The 21,478-nt window shown below is 45.9% G+C and overlaps 1 protein-coding gene across 1 annotated transcript; it reads left to right on the top strand.

Moving 5' to 3' along the window:
- The first annotated feature begins 297 nt into the window (after positions 1 to 297).
- Positions 298 to 21,381, top strand: mogat3a (monoacylglycerol O-acyltransferase 3a). Its single transcript, XM_075451287.1, has 9 exons — positions 298 to 564; positions 5,623 to 5,801; positions 5,889 to 5,949; positions 6,022 to 6,165; positions 14,844 to 14,974; positions 18,358 to 18,401; positions 18,486 to 18,576; positions 19,005 to 19,113; positions 19,882 to 21,381. Exons 1-9 carry the CDS (start codon positions 471 to 473, stop codon positions 20,034 to 20,036), a joined length of 1,008 nt encoding a protein of 335 aa, XP_075307402.1. The 5' UTR covers positions 298 to 470; the 3' UTR covers positions 20,037 to 21,381.
- The last annotated feature ends 97 nt before the right edge of the window (positions 21,382 to 21,478 follow it).

The raw sequence follows: 21,478 nt of genomic DNA, 5'->3' as shown, positions 1-21,478 counted from the left end.
GATTGATCTCTGATCATCACTGATTGATCTCTGATCATCACTGATTGATATCTGATCATAACTGATCATCTCTGATTGATCTCTGAACATCTCTGATTGATCTCTTATCATCACTTATTGATCACTTATTGATCTCTGATCACAGAAACAGTCTAATTCAGAACCAACTTCAACATTTCAACAAGAACTCCTCTGAGGTGCATGCGCAAGACTCGGAGCACTCCCCCGCTACGTTTCATCATCGGCTGTGATTGGCCAAGAAGAACCCACCCAGGACGAGGTCCTCTACGCATGCGCAGAGGCGGGGGAGCGTGTTGAGAAGTTTGGAAAGTTTAGTCAGTGAGTGGAAAGAGAGGGTTGTGTTGGTTAGGAAGGAGCAGCGGTGCTTCCAAGGACAGAGGACCGACCGGAGCCCCCACTGACCGGGAGCACGCTGCGCCTCAAGCCGAGCAAGGAGCGTGGCCGCCAGCATGAGGATCCAGTTCGCCCCGCTGAACATCCCGCTGCGGAGGAGGCTGCAGACCGCTGCCGTGGTGCAGTGGGTCTTCTCCTTCCTGGCTCTGGGTAACATGCACGTGTCTGCCAGCTGCTCGTCCTGATCAGATCTATCGATCATTAGTCCTGAGGGTCTGTGTGTAAATCAGTGTAGATCTGACCCACTTCAGCTTCAGTGCTGGGGTTAGAAAGGTTTCACAGTTTCAGTGGAGAGAAGACCAAACTCTGTGAGGGAATCAGTGTGCAGAGCAGAGGGTGTTTAACATGTTCACTTTAAAAAAATAAATCATGTTCACTTTCATTACTGCAGGAAGAAGAACTCACAGAACCATTCAAATAAATCCAATCAAGGTTATCTGTAGCACACAACAGTTCAAAGTGCTTCACATAAAATAAAAGCATTGCAGCAGGGAGTGCAAGAAGCAGGGCTCTCAAGCTTTCAAGTTTGCTTGGAGTGAGATTCGGGCGGGGCAGGGGCCGGGCCGTGTGCGCGGAGGGGGGGGGGGGTTCTTTGGTTGTTTGTTTTTTTTTTTGGGGGGGGGGGGGGGGGCTGGTCCCTTGCAGTATTCCATCACCATAAACTAGCTAAAGAACAATTGTTTTATTTATACCAAAATCACAAATCTTCACTTTTACACTAAATTCTGCTATATTTTAAAATAAATTGTTTTAGGTATGCAAAGTCTTAACAAACAACTTTTTTTATGAGTGTTGTAGCCTAAGTGTTTGTGGCAGATTTTGATGCTTGATGACTGATATTGGGGGCTCCCATTTAAAGCACTGTGGCTTAAAGTCAGCCATTTTCAGTCATGATGGATGACAGAGTTCCATTCAGAGCCAACGTGTTCCTGGTCTTGGTTTTATTGAGCCCCACCATGGAAAAAACCCTCTCTGCATCAGCATTTCAGTGTGGCAGAACTAATACCAGTTTGGCAATTGTAGATGGCCTTATTGGGAATCTGTTCATACCAGTCACCTTTGAAAAGAATTAACCACGGAAGCCTAATTACACTCCTACATATTTTTCATTTTTCATTAAGTTGCTCATGTCAAAGGGTGTGTGCTGAATATTTAGGCCTACTACTCCAACGAACACTTTAATCGGCAGGTATTGGTCTTTTACAAGGAGTAGGAAAACTATAGTAACTAATAAAAGATTAAAATAAATGAAGATATGACCTGCTGAAGATCCTGACGGTTCTCTTCCACCTCCAGCTCGTCTACAACTTCTGCACGCATTCAGAGCATAATAGGCTATGTCCGCTGTGCATTCATGGGACGCGTGCTTGCAGCTTAAAGCTATTTGAGACCTCACCCGGCAACAAGAAATTCTGTTTTCTGATTGGCTGAGAAATTCTATTTTGTGATTTTCCGATGGGTTGCTAAATCAAGACGGCTATACCAGAGCTATAGTTCTGAGCTGTAGAGCGCACAGTAACCTGCCATTGACTCGTTCATAGTATCGGCCATTAGAATTTCTGTGCGACGAAGTTGATTATTTCTCAGCGTGAGAAATGGCATGTGTGGCGTGTGAGCGTGTGAACTTGTTGAAAAGCGTGTGTCTCACGGTCATTGCGTGAGACTTGAGAGCCCTGGCAAGAAGCATTAAAAATACTTAAAAGAATATAAAGAGAAACAAATAAAATAATTTAAATGAATTTAAAAACCAGCAACAGTCCAGATAACTTCAAAGATAGCGTGCAGATTTCATGCATAGACACATGAGAAAAGAAATGTCTTTAACCTGGATTTAAAAATGTCTCCATTGGGTGAAAGTTTAATCTCCACTGGCAGTTTGTTCCACTTGTTTGCAGCATAACAGCTAAATGCTGCTTCTCCATGTTTAGTCTGGACTCTGGACTGGACCAGCTGACCTGAGTCCTTGGATCTAAGAGCTCTGCTGGCTTTATATTCTCTGAACAGATCACAGATTGTAAACCATCAGCAGGCTTTTAAAATCTATCCTGTGACTGACTGGAAGCCAGAGTAAAGATTTTAAAGCTGCTGTGATGTGTTCAGATCTCTTAGTCCGGGTTAAAACTCCAGCAGCAGCGTTCTGGATGAGCTGCAGATGTTTAATGCTCTTTGTGGGAAGTCCAGTTAAAAGAGCGTTACAGTGATGGAGTCTACTGGAGATGAATGCATGGATGAGTTTCTCCTGGAAACCTTTAATTCTGTTGATGTTTCTGAGGTGGTAAAAAGCTGCCTTGGTGACAGCTTTGATGTGGCTGCTGAAAGTCAGATCTGAGTCTATCAACACTCCGAGGTTACCGACTCGCTCAGTGATTGTAAGGTCCCGAGTCTCAAGATATTTACCAACGCTGACCCTCTTCTCTTTGCTCCCAAACAGAATGATCTCAGTTTTGTCTTCATTTGTATTCAGTCGTCTGGTGACAGAGACACATAAAGTTGTGTATCGTCTGCATAACTGTGATAATTGATGTTAAAGTTCTGCAATATCTGACCCAAAGGGAGCATATACAAGTTAAACAGAAGAGGTCCAAGAATTGACCCCTGGGGGACTCCACAAGTCATGGCCACTCGCTCAGATTCAGGTCCGGCTGCACCTATCAGAACCTGGTGTGTGGAACCTGCCAATCAAACCTCAGAGCTCTGTGTGGAGGTTAGGGTTAGGGTAGTTAGCTCTGGTAGTTAGCGGTTATAGAACACAAACAAATGGTAGTTAGCTCTCACCTGTTATAGAACACAAACAGATAGTAGTTAGCTCTCACCTGTCAGTGGTTATAGAGCACAAACAGATGGTAGTTAGCTCTCACCTGTCAGCGATTATAGAACACAAACAGATGGTAGTTAGCTCTCACCTGTCAGCAGTTATAGAACACAAACAGATGGTAGTTAGCTCTCACCTGTTATAGAGCACAAACAGATGGTAGTTAGCTCTCACCTGTTATAGAACACAAACAGATAGTAGTTAGCTCTCACCTGTCAGTGGTTATAGAGCACAAACAGATGGGAGTTAGCTCTCACCTGTCAGTGGTTATAGAGCACAAACAGATGGGAGTTAGCTCTCACCTGTCAGCGGTTATAGAACACAAACAAATGGTAGTTAGCTCTCGCCTGTTATAGAACACAAACAGATGGTAGTTAGTTCTCACCTGTCAGTGGTTATAGAACACAAACGGATGGTAGTTAGCTCTCGCCTGTCAGCGGTTATAGAACACAAACAGATGGTAGTTAGCTCTCACCTGTCAGTGGTTATAGAACACAAACGGATGGTAGTTAGCTCTCGCCTGTCAGCGGTTATAGAACACAAACAGATGGTAGTTAGCTCTCACCTGTCAGCGGTTATAGAACACAAACAGATGGTAGTTAGCTCTCACCTGTCAGCGGTTATAGAACACAAACGGATGGGAGTTAGCTCTCACCTGTCAGTGGTTATAGAACACAAACAGATGGTAGTTAGCTCTCACCTGTCAGCGGTTATAGAACACAAACAGATGGTAGTTAGCTCTCACCTGTCAGCGGTTATAGAACACAAACGGATGGTAGTTAGCTCTCGCCTGTCAGCGGTTATAGAACACAAACGGATGGTAGTTAGCTCTCGCCTGTCAGCGGTTATAGAACACAAACGGATGGTAGTTAGCTCTCGCCTGTCAGCGGTTATAGAACACAAACGGATGGTAGTTAGCTCTCGCCTGTCAGCGGTTATAGAACACAAACGGATGGTAGTTAGCTCTCGCCTGTCAGCGGTTATAGAACACAAACGGATGGTAGTTAGCTCTCGCCTGTCAGCGGTTATAGAACACAAACAGATGGTAGTTAGCTCTCACCTGTCAGCGGTTATAGAACACAAACGGATGGTAGTTATCTCTCACCTGTCAGCGGTTATAGAACACAAACGGATGGGAGTTAGCTCTCACCTGTCAGCGGTTATAGAGCACAAACGGATGGGAGTTAGCTCTCACCTGTCAGTGGTTATAGAACACAAACAGATGGTAGTTAGCTCTCACCTGTCAGTGGTTATAGAACACAAACGGATGGTAGTTAGCTCTCGCCTGTCAGCGGTTATAGAACACAAACAGATGGTAGTTAGCTCTCACCTGTCAGCGGTTATAGAACACAAACGGATGGTAGTTATCTCTCACCTGTCAGCGGTTATAGAACACAAACGGATGGGAGTTAGCTCTCACCTGTCAGTGGTTATAGAGCACAAACAGATGGGAGTTAGCTCTCACCTGTCAGTGGTTATAGAACACAAACAGATGGTAGTTAGCTCTCACCTGTCAGTGGTTATAGAACACAAACGGATGGTAGTTAGCTCTCGCCTGTCAGCGGTTATAGAACACAAACAGATGGTAGTTAGCTCTCACCTGTCAGTGGTTATAGAACACAAACGGATGGTAGTTAGCTCTCACCTGTCAGCGGTTATAGAACACAAACAGGTGGTAGTTAGCTCTCACCTGTCAGCGGTTATAGAACACAAACAGATGGTAGTTAGCTTCGCCTGTCAGCGGTTATAGAACTAAAACAGATGGCAGTTAGCTCTCGCCTGTCAGCGGTTATAGAACACAAACAGATGGTAGTTAGCTCTAACCTGTCAGCGGTTGTAGAACACAAACAGATAGTAGTTAGCTCTCACCTGTTATAGAACACAAACAGATGGTAGTTAGCTTCGCCTGTCAGCGGTTATAGGGCACAAACAGATGGTAGTTAGCTCTAACCTCTAAGCGGTTATAGAACACAAACAGATGGTAGTTAGCTTCGCCTGTCAGCGGTTATAGAACACAAACAGATGGTAGTTAGCTCTCACCTGTCAGCGGTTATAGAACACAAACAGATGGTAGTTAGCTCTCACCTGTCAGCGGTTATAGAACACAAACAGATGGTAGTTAGCTCTCGCCTGTCAGCGGTTATAGAACACAAACAGATGGTAGTTAGCTCTCGCCTGTCAGCGGTTATAGAACTAAAACGGATGGTAGTTAGCTCTCACCTGTCAGCGGTTATAGAACACAAACAGATGGTAGTTAGCTCTCGCCTGTCAGCGGTTATAGAACACAAACAGATGGTAGTTAGCTCTCACCTGTCAGTGGTTATAGAACACAAACAGATTGTAATTGGCCGAAGGCCTCACTTGTCTACATGTGACCCTCCACCTGTCTCTCGCAGCTCAGTGCTGTTTGGCTGCCTTCGTCCTCCTGGCTCTCTCTGATTGGTGGATTGTGACCCTCTTCTATGCTGGTTGGCTGTGGCTGGATTGGGACACTCCCACCAGCGGGGGTCGGAGGTCACAGTGGGTCAGGAGCTGGGCCGTCTGGGAGTATTTCAGGGACTACTTTCCCCTGACGGTGAGTGGGTTTATTGTTATTGATCAGAGCTCTGATACTGTTTATTGATTATGGATTACTGCTCATTGTGACTGATTGTGTTTGTAGCTGGTTAAAACCGCCGAACTGGATCCCAAAAAGAACTACATCTTTGGATTCCACCCACATGGTGAGAGACACAGCTGTGTACTTTCACCTGTCCGTCAGGTGTGCCGCCTCTGCTGACCTGTCCGTCTCTCAGGTGTTCTGGTGGCAGGCGGCTTTGGGAACTTCTGCACGGAGGCCACAGGTTTCTCTCGTCTGTTTCCAGGTCTGACGTCTCACTTGCTCATGCTGCCGTTCTGGTTCAGAGTCCCCTTCTTCAGAGACTACATCATGTATGGAGGTACACACCTGTTTACATTTTATGTGACTAATTACCACCTTAATGTGTTGAACACGTTACCTGCTGCACTGACAACTTTAAAAGAAGTACAACTGGTAAAGAAGCTCATGAAATCCTCACTGCTGAGAGTTAAAGGGTTATCCGACTCAGCAGAGCTCGGACTCTTAGTCAGACTGGCTACAGCGCTGAAGCTAAACCTGGGATTGTTCTTATTCTCTTCTATCAATGATGAATAATAAGCAGCTCTAGCTTTACGAAGGGCTTTCTTAGACTTTATTAAACTATCTTTCCAGAGTAACTGAGACTCTTCTTGTCAGTTCTGAGTGTGGCCGGACACGGATGCGGACTCCAAAGGTGTAAAAAGCAAAACTTGGTTTATTTACGAAACAGGGTTTAACAAAAGGCTGAGCCGGATAACAACACTAAACTGTGGTATCAAAGACATGAACAATGATTCTATAAACGTAGGTGTTTTTCCAGACTCCTGGAAGGATTCTATTATTACACCAATCCTTAAGTCTGGAGACCCTACACTGACTGGAAACTATAGACCGATCAGTATACTCCCCTCAATATCCAAGATAGCGGAGAAACTGGTTGCAGAACAAATCATATATCATTTAAACACAAGTCCATATATGTTAAACAACCTCCAATTTGGCTTTAGAAAACACCACTCTACAGAGACAGCTGTCTGCTACTTCTTGGAAACCATAAAATCCAGGCTTGATACAGGTGGGGTTGTTGGAGCTGTGTTCCTTGACCTGAGTAAAGCGTTTGACACAGTCAACCACAAGTTTCTAATAACCAAGTTGACTCATTTTAATTTCTCTGAGAAATCCCTAAAATGGATGGAATCATATCTTTCATCAAGACTTCAATGTGTCAGAGTTCAAAACACGAAATCTATGCCCCGTGAGAATAACCTAGGAGTACCCCAAGGTTCAATACTAGGACCTCTTTTATTTAGTCTATTCATAAATGACTTGGCGAGTTACTGCCCGTCAACAGTGACCTGCCAACTGTATGCGGATGATGCTGTGCTTTATGTACACACTAAAGACAAGGCGCAAGCTGCAAAACAACTTACTGCTGTTATGAGTAATGTGTGCAATTGGTTAGAGAGCTCTCACCTGTACTTAAATGTGTCCAAGACTGTTTCAATGTATTTCTCCAAAAGGCTAAATAGACCTGACACAGACCCTAATATTTTTGTGAGAGAGAAAAAGCTTGAAGTAGTTCAAGAGTTTAAATACCTAGGTGTGACTTTGGACTCACAACTGAGTTTTAAGCAGCACACAAAAAAAACTGTCAACAAAATGAAATTTAACTTGTCCAACTTTAGATATATAAGAAACAATCTTACTTTTGAAGCAGCTAGGCTATACTTTGATGCAATGATCATGTCTCACATGATCTATTGTATAACTAGTTGGGCCTCAGCTTGTAAGACAACTCTAAAGTCCCTTGAGTCAACAAATAAACAAGCTATAAAAGTTTTAGATAGAAAACCTAAAATGTATCATCACTGTCAGATTTAAAAAAAACTTGATTTGCTGGATGTGGAAAACACTGTGAAATACACTGACTCTATTTTAGCTTTTAAAATCCTTCATGGTCTAGCTCCACCACCTTTACAGGAATATATTAAAAGGAACATAAACAGCACAACTAGAGCAGGCTCCAGAGGTAATTGCACTGTTCCCTTTAGGAGAAGTGCTTTTGGCCAAGCAATTTTTTCCTACAGTGCAACCAATACCTGGAACTCTATACCAAGTGCAAAACGTGACCTATCTACTCTCACCTCTTTTTCCAAACATCTTAAAAAATGGCTTCTGGAAAATCAAAGCTGTTGTTACTAGCTGGGATATTTTTTTAATTTGTCCACTGCTGCTGATCTGTTGTCTGTTATTATCTATTATGTCTATTATAATGTTTTTACTTTGTTTTGTTTTGTTGTATTTACTATGTACTATTGTGTCTATTATAATGTTTTACTCTGTTTTGTTTTATTATTATTTTTATTTAAAAAAAAAATAATAATAATAATGTTTAGGGACCATCTTACCTGTCAGGGACTAAGGATGGAAATTAGCCTTTGGCTATAATCCTGTATATTTACATTTTTATTTTTTTTAAAAATGTTCATCAATATACTTTGTCCCTTTGTGAAATAAAAATAAACATTAACAAAAAAACAAAAAAAAACAAAAACAAGACTGGGAAAAGAAAAATAAAAGAGTTGACATGAAAAACACTTATCTGAAGGCGTGGCGTGGCGTGGCGTGGCGTGGCGTGGCGTGGCGTGGCGTGGCGTGACTTGGCTTGAAGGGAATGGAGAGATCGGGGAAAGAAATCCCAAACTGAAAGGGGAGCCTGGAAACTTAATAGTGAACCGAGAGTGATTGGTGAATGAGTGCAGCTGGGGACAATGAACAGGTGACATGAGTGAAACTAATGACCAGAACATGGGGACTGAGGGGAAAAACAAGACTAAAAACAAAGACATGACACAACCTAAAACATGATAAAACATAGAACTAAAGACATGGGAAAACCCCCATGGACGTGAGTTGGACTGCATTGTTATACGCGGTACAACATGCAGTGAAATGACCTTTGACCGCCGTCCACAAAATACAAACTATAAAATACAAAATATAAACTAGGTAGCAAAGTACCATTATGGAAAGTTAAAGTAAAATGAAAAATTCCTAAATTAGAATAGTAGAATATCAAATAAAATATATAAAATATATAAGCAAGATTAAAGTACAAAATAAGATTAAAAATATATACATATAGAATAAAATAGAGTGCAAAATAAAGTAAAGTAAAGTGAATATATGTATGTGCACTGGTTAAAGTCCGAGAGATGTGCAAAAAATGCAGTTGGTTGTTTGAATGTTTAAAAAAGGCAAAAAAATGCAGTCCGGTTGTGTGTGTGAGTGAGGTGGTGGACTAGTCTCTGTTCTCATACAGGGCTCGGACAGCTTGTGGGAAAAAGCTCCTCCTCATTCTCTCTGTGTTCGCCTTCAGGGTGCGAAAGCGTTTCCCAGAGCGTAGCAAGGAGAAGAGTCTATTGTCGGGGTAACTGAGGTCCTTCACGATCTTCCTGGCTCTGGTCCAGCACCGCTTACTGTAGATAGTCTGGAGGTCAGGAAGCTCGGTCTGGGTGATACGTTCAGCCGATCGTACCGCTCTCTGGAGAGCCTGCCTGTCCTGCTTGGTGCTGTTCCCGAACCAGGTTGTGATGTTCCCCGTGAGGATGCTTTCGATGGTGCAGGAGTAGAAGTTCTGCAGCACCTTGGAGGGCAGTCTGAAGTCCCTTAGACGTCTGAGGTGGTAGAGACGCTGACGGGCCTTCTTTGCGGCTGCGTTGATGTGGCAGGTCCATGAAAGGTCCTGTGAGATGTGGACTCCAAGGTACTTGAAACTCTCTACTCTGTCCACTGCCGTACCGTTGATGAGAACAGGGTGGTAGCTCCTCTTCTGCTATTTCACATGAAAAAAGCGTTTTTTTTCATTTGAAGAGGTTTTTGAACTAATTTCAAGATCACTTTTAACTCAAAAGTCCCAAATATCACATTTTATTTCAAGAAATCTTGACAAGCCGATTTTCACTAGTTCCATTGGCAGATTTTTTTGCTTATTTCAAGCAAAAACGTCTTTTATTTGTTGTTTTTCTTACTTATTTTTGGAGGGGCATTTTTTTCCAGTGTGACAGTACGTCTGCTGGGCTGCAGTTGCCATGGTGACAGAGACACATAAAGTTGTGTATTTTCTGCATAACTGTGATAACTGATGTTAAAGTTCTGTAATATCTGACCCAAAGGGAGCATATACAAGTTAAACAGAAGAGGTCCAAGAATTGACCCCTGGGGGACTCCACAAGTCATGGCCACTCGCTCAGATTCATAGCTACCAATAGTAACAAAATAACTCCGGCCTTCTAAGTAGGACCTGAACCAGTTAAGGACCGCTCCAGAAAGTCCAACCCAGTTTTCCAGCCTGTGCAACAGGATTCTGTGATCTACAGTATCAAACGCAGCGCTGAGGTCCAACAGAACCAGGACTGAAACATTACCAGAATCAGTATTCAACCTGATGTCGTTTAACACTTTGACCAGAGCTGTTTCAGTGCTGTGATGACGCCTGAAGCCTGATTGAAAGTTATCAAGACTTCCACTTTCATTCAGAAAGTCGTTGAGCTGGTTAAATACAACTTTCTCAATAATCTTGGATATAAAAGAGAGATTAGAGACAGGTCTGTAGTTGTTCATCATAGAGGCATCTAGAGTTCTCTTCTTTAGGAGTGGCTTAATGGCAGCTGTCTTTAGTGACTTGGGAAAAATGCCTGATGCCAGTGAGCTGTTAACTATTCGTAGGAGATGACTTTCTACTGAGGTAAAAACAGTTTTTAAAAAGTCGGATGGTATTATGTCCAGAGTGCAAGTTGTTGTTTTCAGATGCCGAACTGTTTCCTCTAGGATTTTTAAATCTACAATATTAAATTGTATTTATAGGTTTTAGACACAGATTAGTTGAATGTTTTGTCTAATTGTTTTGATTTTTTGGCTAAAAAAGTTGGCAAATTCGTTGCATTTCTCAGTGGAGAGGAGGTCTGGGTTTGACATATGGTGTCAGTAATAGAAATCTTCTTTGGTTTAGTCCTTTATTCAGCCTTACGCTGTATGAATAGGTCAGAGTTAGGATTACTATTTCTAATTACTGTATATTTCCTGTCTTTGCTTCAGATTTACAGCCCAAACTGCGCCAAATTTCAACAAACAAAGACACAGTCCAATTCAAGTCATTTACTATCCAGTTCATTGTAATAATAATAATAATAATAATAAATTAGTTTGTTGTAATTTGGCGCTTTATAGATCATCCCTGGAAAAGGATGATGGAATTAACTCTTTAAATCTGGTGACGGCATCCTCTCATAGACACCTTCTATGTGTACATTTCTTGTGAACACTGAGGAAATCCAACAGTCTGATAGAGAATTAAAGATCATATTTATTCATGTCCAACATCTTCCTCTGAGTCAGGAAGCTGCTGCAGGACCTATAAAAGCCCTCAGCTCCTCAGCGTTCATGAACTCTGCTCCACTTTGTGTTGACAGACCACCGCACGGACTAACTGGACCTTGTGACCCGTATTTAATCAGAGCTTCTGTGGCAGGGTTCAGGTCTGGACTCAGTAAACTCTCAGTAAACTCTGGGCTGCAGGTCAGAGCAGGAGGAGGCTCAGAGGGCCTCTGCCATTGGCCGTCTGAACATGTTGTGGGCTGGGTCGCTCCCTTATTGATCGGGTTCCTGTTTCCCCTCAGAGTGAGCACTCTGTCAGTGACAAATAAAGATAATAAAGATGTTATCCTGAGACTCTTTCATCAGACGGGGGGGGGCTCTATCATTTGTAGAGATGGGACCAAGTCACACATGTGCAAGTCTTAGCTTTCAAGTCTCAAGTAAGTCCCAAGTCTTAGCTTTCAAGTCTCAAGTAAGTCTCAAGTCTTAGCTTTCAAGTCTCAAGTAAGTCCCAAGTAATTTTTTCTTGGGCAAGTCAAGTCACCTTATTATTGCAATTTTACCTGCAGAATCTGATCTTAATAAAGTGAAAACACAAAGATATAAGTAACTGTCAGTAAACATCATTGGCCAATGTGTCCAACCTGTCCACCCCGTATCATATCAAGCTAACGTTAGCTAACTCTCTCCAATAAACACTAAGCTATGTAGAGAGGGCATGACTGATTGACAGGGTAGGGATCCAATCATGACGCCATTCTCAGCCTGCGGTCCTACCGGGTAATCCATATTATTTTTTTAAATTAATTAATTAATTTTAAATTCAAACTGAAAACATGAACTGAATAACTCTCAAGTCATTCAAGTCATCGTGTCTCAAGTCAAGTGAAGTGCCGAGTCTTTAACTTCCAAGTCCGAGTCGAGTCTCAAGTCTTTTATTTTTTGTCAAGTCAAGTCACAAGTCATCAAAACAGCGACTCGAGTCGACTCGAGTCCAAGTCACAGTGACTTGAGTCCCCATCTCTGGTCATTGGTAACCAGAGATACCAGAACCTTTTCAGAAGGAAGTGTTCCACAAGTGATGCGTTTCCTATTGGCCTTAATTAGAGATCTGACTGGTACCAAGAACAGAAGCATCTATGTTACAGAACCTGTGCACATCATCTAAGTATACATCAGGCTGTTCCTCAGGTTATTTCAGGTTATTCAGCCTTTTCCATGCAGCCAGTAACACGAGCCTGAGCTGTTATCTCCTGTGAGACGGTATCTGAAGTATGGAATCTAAAGGGACTGTAGTTTGAACCTCCTCTAAAGTCTGATGGAGACACTTCCAGTAAGATGTGGACGATGACTCTGGTGAATATGTTGTTCTTGTTCTGCTCGACCTAACCGCTGCTTTCCATACAGTGGACCACAATATTTTACCATCTCGTTTACAGACCCAACTTGGTTTTAGTGGTACAGCATTAAAATGGTTTAGGTCTTATTTGTCAGACAGAACCATGTCTGTAAACTTAGCTGGTTCTGAATCTTCCACTGCTCCTCTACTTTATGGGGTTCCACAGGGCTCAATCCTCGGTCCCCTGCTTTTTACTTCCTTTGGGTTCAATACTCAGAAAGCATGGGATCTCCTTTCATTGTTATGCTGACGACAGTCAAATATACATGCCACTAAAAAAAGGAGCCTCATCGATTGAGCCCCTACTTCTATGTCTTGAAGACATTAAAGCCTGGATGGCTTTAAATTTCCTAAACTTTATTGACAAGAAAACAGAAGTGATGATGTTTTGTCCCAGCAGCCTCTGGGAAACATCCCTTATTGATCTGGGCCCCTTGACGTCTTATTTTGAAGCACACAATTTCTAATTTGGGTTTTAAAATAGACAGTGATCTTAAATTAGATGGCCAGGTTGGAGCAGTGGTCAAGTCCTGTTTCTGTCATCTCAGGCAGCTGGCAAGGATTAAGCAAATTCTTTTAAGACAAGATTTTGAAACAGTAATTCATGCCTTCATCACAGCTCGGCTGGATTACTGTAACACTCTTTACTTTGGAGTTAACTCTTACTTCTGTTATCGTGTTTTATCGTTTCTGTTGTCTTTTCCATATTTTGCATGTTTATTGACTTTCGTCTTGTTTTAAAGTGCTTTAGAAATAAAGAAGTAGTAGTAGTAGTAGTAGTAGTAGTAGTAGTAAGAGACCGATACTGGGCCGCCGCCGCCGCCTCCAGTAGTCTGAATTAGAGGTGCTTTGGTTGAGTTTATTAGAATAACGTACCAGCTTCTTCCAACTGAACTCCCTCCAGCTCAGAGAGCCAGTGGTTTTCTTCTGCTTGGCAGATATCCATCAATCCTCCTGGGAGATAACTTCCTTACTCCCACTTTACCATTTTTCCTGCATATGCAGTGACTCAGTCATTTCTGTGTGAGAAGTAATTATATATCAGGAGGAAGGGCAGCCGCCTGCCAACCCAAAGGTCAGTGGTTCAGCTCCAGGCCACATGTCAAAGTGTGGGACAGCGCACTGAACGTTGCCTAAAGATGCGTCCATCAGTGTATGAATGTGTTGTTTCACAACGAAAAGTACTGTGAAGCGCGCTGTGAATGTGACCTATGGTGTGAAAGCACTTTGATGGACTTCAGTCATTCAATGGACTTCAGCCATTTAATGGACTACAGTCATTCAATGGACTACAGTCATTTAATGGACTACAGTCATTCAATGGACTACAGTCATTTAATGGACTACAGCCATTCAATGGACTACAGTCATTTAATGGACTACAGTCATTCAATTGACTACAGTCATTTAATGGACTACAGTCATTCAATGGACTACAGTCATTCAATTGACTACAGTCATTCAATGGACTACAGTCATTCAATGGACTACAGTCATTCAATTGACTACAGTCATTTAATGGACTACAGTCATTCAATTGACTACAGTCATTTAATGGACTACAGTCATTCAATGGACTACAGTCATTCAATGGACTACAGTCATTCAATGGACTACAGTCATTTAATGGACTACAGTCATTCAATGGACTACAGTCATTCAATGGACTACAGTCATTCAATGGACTACAGTCATTCAATGGACTACAGTCATTTTATGGACTACAGTCATTCAATAGACTACAGTCATTTAATGGACTCAGATTCAGTCAAAGGTTTTTCTAATTTAGCTTCTTTTTCTGTAAGTTGCACAGCTCTGCAGACGTATCAGTTTAAGTTGTGCTATCACTCTGACAACAAGGTGGACTCATCATTAAACTGTGATAAAGAGGACAGGAAGAGGTGAGGAAGGCCTCAGAGTGTCTTCATGCCTTCCTGTTTCATCAGCCTCACACCCTTAAACACTCAGAACAGCAATCCTTTCATGTTTAAAAGCTTCCGCTCTGTGTGGCCTCAGATCCAAGGCAGATATCTCTAACATCGCCCACGTCTGCTGGTCTTTGTCTTAGAAGATGTTTCTTCCTCTGAGGAGGTTTTTCTGTCATTTTGGTCCTTCAAGATCAGAAGAAAGTTTTCACTTTAAATTTAGGATGTAATTTAGTGCCTGAAAGTTTACATATTAAGTGGATTCCCTGTAAGAATGGCCTCTGGTTCTGAGAAACTGACACTTTCACCTGTCTGCAGGCCTGGTGTCCAGCTCTAAGTCCAGTCTGTCCTACTTGGTCAGTCGTCCTGAAGGAGGAAACGTGGCTGTGGTCGCAGTGGGCGGAGCTTCAGAGGCTCTGGATGCTCGGCCTGGAACTCTAACCCTGCAGGTACATTTTCTGTGTGACTGTTCCTGAGGTCAGCTGGCAGTCAGAGCAAAGAGGAACTCCTCTGAGGCATCAGAGTCCCCCTCAAAGAGGAAATCCTCTAAGGCATCAGAGTCCCCCTCAAAGAGGAACTCCTCTGAGGCATCAGAGTCCCCCTCAAAGAGGAACTCCTCTGAGGCATCAGAGTCTCCCTCAAAGAGGAACTCCTCTGAGGTATCAGAGTCCCCCTCAAAGAGGAACTCCTCTGAGGTATCAGAGTCCCCCTCAAAGAGGAACTCCTCTGAGGCATCAGAGTCCCCCTCAAAGAGGAACTCCTCTAAGGCATCAGAGTCCCCCTCAAAGAGGAACTCCTCTGAGGCATCAGAGTCTCCCTCAAAGAGGAACTCCTCTGAGGCATCAGAGTCCCCCTCAAAGATGAACTCCTCTGAGGCATCAGAGTCCCCCTCAAAGAGGAACTCCTCTGAGGCATCAGAGTCCCCCTCAAAGAGGAACTCCTCTGAGGTATCAGAGTCCCCCTCAAAGAGGAACTCCTCTGAGGTATCAGAGTCCCCCTCAAAGAGGAACTCCTCTGAGGTATCAGAGTCCCCCTCAAAGAGGAACTCCTCTGAGGCATCAGAGTCCCCCTCAAAGGTGCCTCAGAGGAACTCCTCTGAGGCATCAGAGTCCCCCTCAAAGGTGCCTCAGAGGAACTCCTCTGAGGAATCAGAGTCCCCCTCAAAGAGGAACTCCTCTGAGGCATCAGGGTCCCCCTCAAAGGTGCCTCAGAGGAACTCCTCTGAACTCCTCTGAGGCATCAGAGTCCCCATCAAAGAGGAACTCCTCTGAGGCATCAGAGTCCCCCTCAAAAAGGAACTCCTCTGAGGCATCAGGGTCCCCCTCAAAGGTGCCTCAGAGGAACTCCTCTGAGGAATCAGAGTCCCCCTCAAAGAGGAACTCCTCTGAGGTATCAGAGTCCCCCTCAAAGAGGAACTCCTCTGAGGCATCAGAGTCCCCCTCAAAGAGGAACTCCTCTGAGGCATCAGAGTCCCCCTCAAAGAGGAACTCCTCTGAGGTATCAGAGTCCCCCTCAAAGAGGAACTCCTCTGAGGCATCAGAGTCCCCCTCAAAGAGGAACTCCTCTGAGGTATCAGAGTCCCCCTCAAAGAGGAACTCCTCTGAGGCATCAGAGTCCCCCTCAAAGAAGAACTCCTGTGAGGTATCAGAGTCCCCCTCAAAGAGGAATTCCTCTGAGGCATCAGGGTCCCCCTCAAAGGTGCCTCAGAGGAACTCCTCTGAGGAATCAGAGTCCCCCTCAAAGAGGAACTCCTCTGAGGCATCAGAGTCCCCCTCAAAGAGGAACTCCTCTGAGGCATCAGAGTCCCCCTCAAAGAGGAACTCCTCTGAGGTATCAGAGTCCCCCTCAAAGAGGAACTCCTCTGAGGCATCAGAGTCCCCCTCAAAGAGGAACTCCTCTGAGGCATCAGAGTCCCCCTCAAAGAGGAATTCCTCTGAGGCATCAGAGTCCCCCTCAAAGAGGAACTCCTCTGAGGCATCAGGGTCCCCCTCAAAGGTGCCTCAGAGGAACTCCTCTGAGGAATCAGAGTCCTCCTAAAAGAGGAACTCCTCTGAGGTATCAGAGTCCCCCTCAAAGAGGAACTCCTCTGAGGCATCAGAGTCCCCCTCAAAGAGGAACTCCTCTGAGGAATCAGAGTCCTCCTAAAAGAGGAACTCCTCTGAGGCATCAGAGTCCCCCTCAAAGAGGAACTCCTCTGAGGCATCAGAGTCCCCCTCAAAGAGGAATTCCTATGAGTCATCAGAGTCCCCCTCAAAGAGGAACTCCTCTGAGGCATCAGGGTCCCCCTCAAAGAGGAACTACTCTGAGGCATCAGAGTCCCCCTCAAAGAGGAACTCCTCTGAGGCATCAGAGTCTCCCTCAAAGAGGAACTCCTCTGAGGCATCAGAGTCTCCCTCAAAGAGGAACTCCTCTGAGGCATCAGAGTCCCCCTCAAAGATGAACTCTTCTGAGGCATCAGAGTCCCCCTCAAAGAGGAACTCCTCTGAGGCATCAGAGTCTCCCTCAAAGAGGAACTCCTCTGAGGCATCAGAGTCCCCCTCAAAGATGAACTCTTCTGAGGCATCAGAGTCCCCCTCAAAGAGGAACTCCTCTGAGGCATCAGAGTCCCCCTCAAAGAGGAACTCCTCTGAGGCATCAGAGTCTCCCTCAAAGAGGAACTCCTCTGAGGCATCAGAGTCTCCCTCAAAGAGGAACTCCTCTGAGGCATCAGAGTCCCCCTCAAAGATGAACTCCTCTGAGGCATCAGAGTCCCCCTCAAAGAGGAACTCCTCTGAGGCATCAGAGTCTCCCTCAAAGAGGAACTCCTCTGAGGCATCAGAGTCCCCCTCAAAGATGAACTCTTCTGAGGCATCAGAGTCCCCCTCAAAGAGGAACTCCTCTGAGGCATCAGAGTCCCCCTCAAAGAGGAACTCCTCTGAGGCATCAGAGTCTCCCTCAAAGAGGAACTCCTCTGAGGCATCAGAGTCTCCCTCAAAGAGGAACTCCTCTGAGGCATCAGAGTCCCCCTCAAAGAGGAACTCCTCTGAGGCATCAGAGTCTCCCTCAAAGAGGAACTCCTCTGAGGCATCAGAGTCTCCCTCAAAGAGGAACTCCTCTGAGGCATCAGAGTCCCCCTCAAAGAGGAACTACTCTGAGGCATCAGAGTCCCCCTCAAAGAGGAACTCCTCTGAGGCATCAGAGTCTCCCTCAAAGAGGAACTCCTCTGAGGCATCAGAGTCCCCCTCAAAGAGGAACTCCTCTGAGGCATCAGAGTCTCCCTCAAAGAGGAACTCCTCTGAGGCGTCAGAGTCCCCTTCAAAGAGGAACTCCTCTGAGGCATCAGAGTCCCCCTCAAAGAGGAACTCCTCTGAGGCATCAGAGTCCCCTTCAAAGAGGAACTCCTCTGAGGCATCAGAGTCCCCCTCAAAGAGGAACTCCTCAGAGGCATCAGAGTCCCCCTTAAAGAGGAACTCCTCTGAGTTATCAGAGTCCCCCTCAAAGAGGAACTACTCTGAGGCATCAGAGTCCCCCTCAAAGAGGAACTCCTCTGAGGCATCAGAGTCTCCCTCAAAGAGGAACTCCTCTGAGGCATCAGAGTCCCCCTCAAAGAGGAACTCCTCTGAGGCATCAGAGTCTCCCTCAAAGAGGAACTCCTCTGAGGCATCAGAGTCCCCCTCAAAGAGGAACTCCTCTGAGGCATCAGAGTCTCCCTCAAAGAGGAACTCCTCTGAGGCATCAGAGTCCCCCTCAAAGAGGAACTCGCCGGGTGGTCGACACCACGGAGGAAACTCTGACAGACACTGAAGCTTTACTCATCTCTGTGTGTTTATTTATCATTATGTTTGTTTTTCAGGTCAAAAACAGGAAAGGCTTCATCAAGCTGGCTCTGAAACACGGGTGGGTGGAGCTTACTGAGAGGGCGGAGCTTCTGTGTTTGGTTGGTTGGTCTGTGACTGTGTTGATGCAGATGTGTGTGTGCAGGGCTCAGCTGGTTCCGGTCTTTTCCTTTGGAGAGAACGAGCTCTTCGATCAGATGGAGAACCCAACCGGCTCCCCTCTGAGGAGGCTGCAGGTCAGAGGTTACTCAGAGGTCACACAGAGGTCACACACAGAGGTCACACACAGGTCACACACAGGTCACACACAGAGGTCACACACACAGGTCGCACACAGAGGTCGCACACAGAGGTCACACTGAGGTAACACACAGAGATCACTCAGAGGTCACACACAGGTCACACACAAAGGTCACACACACAGGTCGCACACAGAGGTCACACACAGAGGTCACACTGAGGTAACACACAGAGGTCACACAGAGGTAACACACAGAGGTCACACAGAGGTCACACACAGAGGTCACACACAGAGGTCACACACACAGGTCGCACACAGAGGTCACACACACAGGTCGCACATGAAGGAAAGCATCAACCTGTGTGTAGAGTTCCACTCAGAAAATGGCCGCCTGAGCGGACGGATGTGCTTCTGTGTCCACAGAACCGGCTGCAAAGCATCATGGGAATAGCGATGCCTCTGTTCCACGCCAGAGGAGTTTTTCAGTACAGCTTCGGCCTGATCCCGTACAGAAAGCCCATCCACACTGTTGGTGAGTCACTTACCGGGGGACCAGCCAGGAACTGGTCCCAGACCTAATCTGATTCCAGCCAGGAACTGGTCCCAGACCTAATCTGATTCCAGCCAGGAACTGGTCCCAGACCTAATGTGATTCCAGCCAGGAACTGGTCCCAGACCTAATCTGATTCCAGCCAGGAACTGGTCCCAGACCTAATCTGATTCCAGCCAGGAACTGGTCCCAGACATAATCTGATTCCAGCCAGGAACTGGTCCCAGACCTAATCTGATTCCAGCCAGGAACTGGTCCCAGACCTAATGTGATTCCAGCCAGGAACTGGTCCCAGACCTAATCTGATTCCAGCCAGGAACTGGTCCCAGACCTAATCTGATTCCAGCCAGGAACTGGTCCCAGACATAATCTGATTCCAGCCAGGAACTGGTCCCAGACCTAATCTGATTCCAGCCAGGAACTGGTCCCAGACCTAATCTGATTCCAGCCAGGAACTGGTCCCAGACCTAATCTGATTCCAGCCAGGAACTGGTCCCAGACCTAATCTGATTCCAGCCAGGAACTGGTCCCAGACCTAATCTGATTCCAGCCAGGAACTGGTCCCAGACCTAATCTGATTCCAGCCAGGAACTGGTCCCAGACTGTTCCCTCCTCCATATTTATTCTTCCATATTTCTTCCATGTTCCCTTCTATACATTCTCTCCTCCATGTTGCCTCCATCTTCCATTCTCCATGTTCCCTCATTCATGCTCTTTCCACCCCCACCTCCCCCCTCCCTCTCTCCCCAGTGGGGAGGCCCATCCCGGTGACCCAGACCTCCAGCCCCCGCTCAGAGGACATCGAGGCTCTCCACAGAGTTTACCTCCAGAGTCTGACGGAGCTGTTTGAGCAGCACAAAGACGCCTACGGCCTGGACCAGAACCAGCACCTCACCTTCATCTGAGCCCACCAAAGACACCTACGGCCTTGACCAGAACCAGCACCTCACCTTCATCTGAACCCACCAAAGACGCCTACGGCCTGGACCAGAACCAGCACCTCACCTTCATCTGAGCCCACCAAAGACGCCTACGGCCTGGACCAGAACCAGCACCTCACCTTCATCTGAACCACCAAAGACGCCTACGGCCTGGACCAGAACCAGCACCTCACCTTCATCTGAGCCCACCAAAGACGCCTACGGCCTGGACCAGAACCAGCACCTCACCTTCATCTGAGCCCACCAAAGACGCCTACGGCCTGGACCAGAACCAGCACCTCACCTTCATCTGAGCCCACCAAAGACGCCTACGGCCTGGACCAGAACCAGCACCTCACCTTCATCTGAGCCCACCAAAGACGCCTACGGCCTGGACCAGAACCAGCACCTCACCTTCATCTGAACCCACCAAAGACCTGCATCATGGACCAGAACCAGCACCTCACCTTCATCTGAACCCACCAAAGACGCCTACGGCCTGGACCAGAACCAGCACCTCACCTTCATCTGAGCCCACCAAAGACGCCTACGGCCTGGACCAGAACCAGCACCTCACCTTCATCTGAACCACCAAAGACGCCTACGGCCTTGACCAGAACCAGCTCCTCACCTTCATCTGAACCACCAAAGACGCCTACGGCCTTGACCAGAACCAGCACCTCACCTTCATCTGAACCCACCAAAGACACCTACGGCCTGGACCAGAACCAGCTCCTCACCTTCATCTGAACCCACCAAAGACGCCTACGGCCTGGACCAGAACCAGCACCTCACCTTCATCTGAGCTCACCAAAGACGCCTACGGCCTGGACCAGAACCAGCACCTCACCTTCATCTGAACCACCAAAGACGCCTACGGCCTGGACCAGAACCAGCACCTCACCTTCATCTGAGCCCACCAAAGACGCCTACGGCCTGGACCAGAACCAGCACCTCACCTTCATCTGAGCCCACCAAAGACGCCTACGGCCTGGACCAGAACCAGCTCCTCACCTTCATCTGAACCCACCAAAGACCCTCCCAGTGCCTTTATCATGTGACCTGCATCATGTGACCAAGCGGTCCGATGGTCAGTTTAGATGTAATCTGAGGCTCATAACAGAAACGAGGTTTTATGACAGAGCAGAGCAAAGTGTGTCGGATCTGTTGGAGCTGATGAGCTCCCGGGTGGAGGGACTGACCTGGAATGACCTGGAATGTTCCTGGAATGTTACTGTGGATCAGAACGTCTTCACACGAGGAGAGTTCTTCTGAGTCCAGCAGATTCACTGATTATTGTCTTTGTGATAATTAAACATGTAATAAAACATTCTTTGTGTCTGAGAACTTCAGTACTCACACATCCTGGAAAACCTGGAAAATGGTTGACCAATTTCCCAGCCATGGAAAACCTGGAAAATGGTTGA

Source organism: Odontesthes bonariensis, chromosome 19 (assembly GCF_027942865.1).
Source record: "Odontesthes bonariensis isolate fOdoBon6 chromosome 19, fOdoBon6.hap1, whole genome shotgun sequence".
Taxonomy (NCBI): domain Eukaryota; kingdom Metazoa; phylum Chordata; class Actinopteri; order Atheriniformes; family Atherinopsidae; genus Odontesthes; species Odontesthes bonariensis.
This window is presented reverse-complemented; position numbering and strand designations above follow the sequence as displayed.